The sequence below is a fragment of the Etheostoma spectabile genome, chromosome 2 (genome assembly GCF_008692095.1).
Source record: "Etheostoma spectabile isolate EspeVRDwgs_2016 chromosome 2, UIUC_Espe_1.0, whole genome shotgun sequence".
Lineage (NCBI taxonomy): Eukaryota > Metazoa > Chordata > Actinopteri > Perciformes > Percidae > Etheostoma > Etheostoma spectabile.
The window spans coordinates 5,494,116-5,499,705 of NC_045734.1; the positions used below are offsets into that span (position 1 = coordinate 5,494,116).

Genomic DNA, 5,590 nt, shown 5'->3' on the forward strand with positions numbered 1-5,590 from the left:
ATGCTCAATACCTATACATGCACTAAATAGAGAGATGTCAGAGTGGGGGGGGGCTGCCCATGGAAAGGCACCCCGAGCAGTTGGGGGTTCTGTGCTTTGCTCAAGAGCACCTTGGCAGTGCCAGATACCAGTCCACCACCGTACTTTGGTCCATATGTGGACTTGATACAGCGACCCTCCGGTTCCCAACACCCTACGGACTGAGCTACTGCCCCCCCACAAAAGTTGTGATTTAAGCCCATACCGTATATGTGTATAATATACTATAAAATAATATGTGTATAATAAAAAAAAACTTGAGAAATGTTTGCTTGTTGCCATCAAACTGCACTTATCTTTGCCTTTACCATGTCCTTAGCTAACATACTTACAAAGCCAGCTAATCATTGCAAGATATGGTCAACTGGCTTCAGACTTGACATACAGCCGTTGTTTATTTGCCCTTGTTCCTTGGAAACTATTGTAGTGTTGCTAACAACAGCTTCTTCTTCTTTTGCCGTTGTTCATGTTGCTAATCTATGCTTCCTACACTAACTCCACAATTATTTGTTTGTTTTCTTTTTGGTTGCTCCTCATCATCATCAGTTACTAAGAGACGCAAGGCACATCTGAAGAGGCTGGACCGCCGCTGGACCCTCGGGGGTATAGTCAACCGCCAGCAGAGCAGAGGTGAACATAAAGACAGCGGGCACACACACACACACACACATTACAATGTAAACACATCCCACACGGATGGGCCTGCAAATGCATACAACAATACAAATCTACAAAACCACAAGGAATCAGACACTGAGTCATTGTCTCTCTCCACATAGCATCGCAAAGCAGCTGATGCATATGGACACATACAGATTTAGTTTGTAATTATTAGCATGTATGCATATATTGCAGAAGCATTCATAGATGAAAGCACTCGCATTTTTTGTGTTCCTTGATTCTTGGAAATATGTGTGGCAAAACAATTTGAACTCAAAGGTCCACTCACTAGCTATTTCTGAGTTTACATCTTACTATGGATGCAACAAAACATCTTGAATCGGTTAAAAAGCGTTGTAAATGTGTAAACAGGTTCAGATAAGAAATTATTTGCGATGCGACCTCCTTATTTAGTTATTTGGATTTGGGATTTTTTTTTTAAATGTAATTATAATTTTTTATTTAAATGTGGTTATTTAAAATAGAGTTTCAGTTGCACTTTTAATAAGAAAACACATTGTTTTCTACAGTTTATATCAATAAAGTAATTGCTCAGACATTTGTCTGCAGCTCATTCTGTTAAAAAAATTGTGAGAAAATCGTATCGCGAACTTTAAATTGCGAATGGTATAAAATCGTGAGTTACGTGTATCGTTACATCCCTACATCTTACAGGTATCAGGGAATAGCACTGCCTCAGGAGTCATTACATGACCCAACTATAGCTACTTTGTAAGCTTATTGTTTTTAAGATACAATGTAGATATTTGTAATATCAGAACTAATAACGTTAAATTTAACACACAATAATAAGGGTCTTAAACCTCCATATCCACACACATAGTACACACCTTCCCCACAAATGGCCCCACTCCCCTTTAAAGTTTGCGGCCAACAACAACTGGCCTTGAGTATCTACTGGGAGCAGCACATTGGTTCAGCTCTGACACTGAAATCTCACATCTCACTCCATCAAACTTTGGAACGCTCTTCAGCTCACGCAGAGCGGCAAAATAATTGGACTGCCTTAAACCGATTTGGATTATTAAGGCTATTTGGCTCTCACAACACAACCTCATCAACCTTGACGGCCACTGAGCCATGTGAACATAAATGATTGTATAACAGTGTTGCTGCTTAATTAAAACAAACTTCCTTAAAATGCTGTTAGGGGTTTTGCATTTTGCTTGTAAATCTTTAAAAAAGACAAACACGAAGATGTCCTTGCAGGCTTTTCATTGTAGCATTTGGCAAGTCATCTGTGGTTTTGTCGAGTCATCGTTGTTTCAATGCTGAAAGAGAGACATGAGTCTGTGTCTGAAAAAACATGCAGTCACTTCTCTTGGGGGCGAGTGGCGCTTTCTACTGCAAGCTTTTCTCCGACTGTCAACTAGGCACTTGCCTGGTTCCAGGCTTAGTCAGGGCTTCAAACAGACGCCTTGTAGTTAGAATTTGTTTATGGAAGCTGTTCCTGGACTTGTGCATTGGGCTACAGCGCTGTCAATCTGACAATGGCTATTTCCATTGGATCACAGTACTGCCTGTTCTACCAATTAATGTTTCCATGATGACTATCCAAAATTATGATACAATGGAACTAGAACTGGAATTGTTTTCCTTAAAAAGTGGCAGACTAAGCACATAGAAAATGTGTCATGTATTTAGATGCAAAGTAAAAGTAATAGGTAATAATGAATGGTTTGTCTTTTATTTAGTGGAATTACATTATATTGTTCTATCCTATCCAATATTTCTTCTATTTCTAGGCAGATGTTCTGTATTTTAATAACATGCCTGCCCCCCCTCATCATAGTATAGCATGGGCGGGCTGGCTTGTGTTACCACCTTCCTCCAGACCAGCAGGCAATGGGGCATTAGTGATTAATCAGAGGAGATTGTATACTGGACAAATTCTTACCAAATGTATGTTCGTTCCTTTTAAAAAATACACACACTGACATACAGTAAATATTCTTCTATAGTCAGCAGCCTCAGGCAGTTGATGAAGGGTAAGTTACACACACGGCCACACACCCATGGCGTTTAGCCTATTTGGTTTTGTGGGGAAGAATAAAGGTAGACAGGGGGACATTACTCATTAATTCCCCGCGAAACAGCTTATTTAGGAATTCAATCTGGCAACCTTCTTGTCACAAGTCTAACTGGAAATATTAAAGGGTCACTGTTCACAGTATATTGTCATTAATGGACTGGAGCATATGAAGCTATGGCAGGTTAGGGGAACAGTGTTACCCAGGTCTGCAGGAATGTTACCTAACTAGATATGTCTCCCAGAATAGTGAGGCTTGGCCCGAATAAGCTGATGGAAAGTGTGAAAGTGGGACAGCAGCCCAATCTGCCGACTGGTTTTAATCACACAGACCTCAACCTCTGTAGAGAGTGGATGAGTCACCCGCCTATTTGTCGCCACCAGAGAATGAAACACGTTCAACACTTTTGGTTCATGTTCTTGAACTCCAGCACTTATTTTTACTTTTTACTTTTACTATTTCAGGTCACATAATTAATATATCTTATGCCTATATATCTATTTGTTTTGTACAGCGTGATGCATCTTTGATTGTTCAAGCAATATTTGTATAGACTTGAACATACGTATTTCATCAACTGAGCAAAGCAGGGAACTGACCCCAGATTTCTAGGGGTCCTGAAGGTTCCAGTCTTAACAGACATTGCAACCAAAAACAGCAAAGTAGTCTTGAAGATTCCTATGCCTAAATTTAGTTTTGAGACATGCATGACTATACTGTATATTAATATGTTCCTGGCCTCCATTAATGATGGCTAAATAGGAGGAAGCAGCTGAACTTGTCCCTGGAGCTCCCTAGCAGGTGAATGTGTCCATGCTTCCATGGAGAGATGTCTTTTCTGTCATTATGTCTTGCATACCAAATACATACCTATACATACATACCATACATACTTCTATTGAATATCAGCTCAAACATGCAGACTACTTAGGCATTCGCAGGGCACAGCTAACTTGCAATGTTTACAGTCAATCGCTATGCCTGTAAGCATGACTCAGCATTGCTAATGTTATTACAGGCCACCAGAAATGCTAATTATTGTCATGGTGACCAGATCCTCCATAAAACCTTTTGGCCAAGGTTTTATGTAGTTTCAGCAAACGTGTTTAGCTGAAAGGCACGTGATCTGAATATAAAATACATCATTGGGTATTTTACCATTTAACTTTTGGCCCTCAAATGACCAAAAACACAATGATTGGTTGGATTGTTGAAGTACTGGAGGGTATTGTTGCTACGTATTCAGTAATTTCAATTCACCACTGGCGCGTCTGTGTTGCGTTCCGGTTTTGTGCTGTACTTAGATACGCACCATACCACACCAGGAGCTTCTCAGAAACGGAGCTTCCTGATGTCCGACTTGCAGATGTTATTATCTCCACAAGTACTTTGCTAGTATCTACCTTCCACTCAAAGCACTCCTGTAATTTACCTCCATGCCTTCTCTTTTCTGGTGTTGTCCTCGTAAAAGAGATCTCTGATGTCTATTATGTTTTCCAACGTCTAAGATGCATCCGGAATGCAGCTCACCGGTGGTAAATAGGGGTCTGGCAGCCTTAGTTTATCTTAGATAAAGAATTAAAAACACTGCAGTCTGACTGTTACTGTTACTGTATGATTTATTGGTTGAAAGCAATGGGCTATGTTGAATAAGCTGCAGGTAAGGTTACAGAAGACAGCTGAGGACAGAGGAGTGTCACTGGGCAGCCAGTGTTACTGGCTACGTTGCAAACAAGCTAACAGCTTCTGGGCCAGTAGCTCTTTTTCCACCATCGAAAATAGTCTCACCATGAAAACTGCAGCTTCTGCTGACTGGAGTCATGTCATTTCCAACTTTTTCATTCACCAGCACACTTCACTTTCTGACTGTGTTACTGTCTGTTGACATACTGTCCAATTACCGTACGCTGTCTGTCTCGGTTCAACAGTGCTTCAGTTGCAGGTACAGTAGTGGTTTGTTAGTTGTTTCAATGCATGGCATACCCAATGGCTTGGGTTTGCTATTGGGAATAATGTGAGTTCCAGAAAGTTAAGACAACCAAAGGCAAGATTCTATGCATTTCACTAGGAAAGTTCTATAAGCTGAAATTTGACCCACGCCAAATTTCAGCCTTTGCACATTTCTCTCATTCTTATCTTCCCAACACTCTCTTCTCATCCCTGTCCCCTGTCCCCCTTTTTGCTATGTGGATGGATACACAATTGTCCCTGCCTGATAATGCATTGCTGAGTTAGCGATAAGAAACGTGTGAGTGAGGTTTTACAGCTCTGCACAGACACTTAGATAGATACAGTTTGATTAAGGAGCACTGGCAAAGGACAAAAACAAAGAGCGATCACAAAGGATTTATGTTCTCGCAGGATGTAATTTGCTAATGGAAGAGAACAGCCGTATACTCTGCAGCCTGTTTGCTGATTCAGACTTCTTTGCCTTTTACGTTACACTTCATAAAGAAGAGCGGGATGTGAGCCAGAGATCTTGACAACATAACAAGTGTGCTCTCTGGACTGAAATTAAATTACAGAACATCTCTTTTTGAGTCCCTCGTGCTGGGACACAGAGCCAGGTCAGCGTGTCTTGACCTCTCTGGGGATGTTGATTGGCTACTGACGGCCAAGTGACTTCACTGTGGGATAGTGAGGGATGGCGTCTCGCACTCCAAAGTTTAACACAAGCCTGCTGTCCCCTGCCCTGCCCAGAGTGCTATCATTTACAGGAGGTCCCTAATCTGATTTATAGAATGCCAATGACCGCTCGCAACTCACTGTTCTGTCCCTGCAGTGTGAAGCCGGCGCCAACACACACACACACACACACACACACACACACACACACACAC

At 41.4% G+C, this 5,590-nt stretch overlaps 1 protein-coding gene across 4 annotated transcripts in view; it reads left to right on the top strand.

Annotated features, from left to right (window-relative positions):
• Positions 1 to 5,590, top strand: part of sh3pxd2aa (SH3 and PX domains 2Aa) — a 167,093-nt gene that overhangs the window by 148,359 nt on the left and 13,144 nt on the right. For all 4 annotated transcript variants that reach the window (XM_032527006.1, XM_032527012.1, XM_032527019.1 and 1 more), the window contains one exon: positions 586 to 669. In XM_032527006.1, the coding sequence (XP_032382897.1) occupies positions 586 to 669 (84 nt within the window). The remainder of the gene's footprint in view (positions 1 to 585; positions 670 to 5,590) is intronic.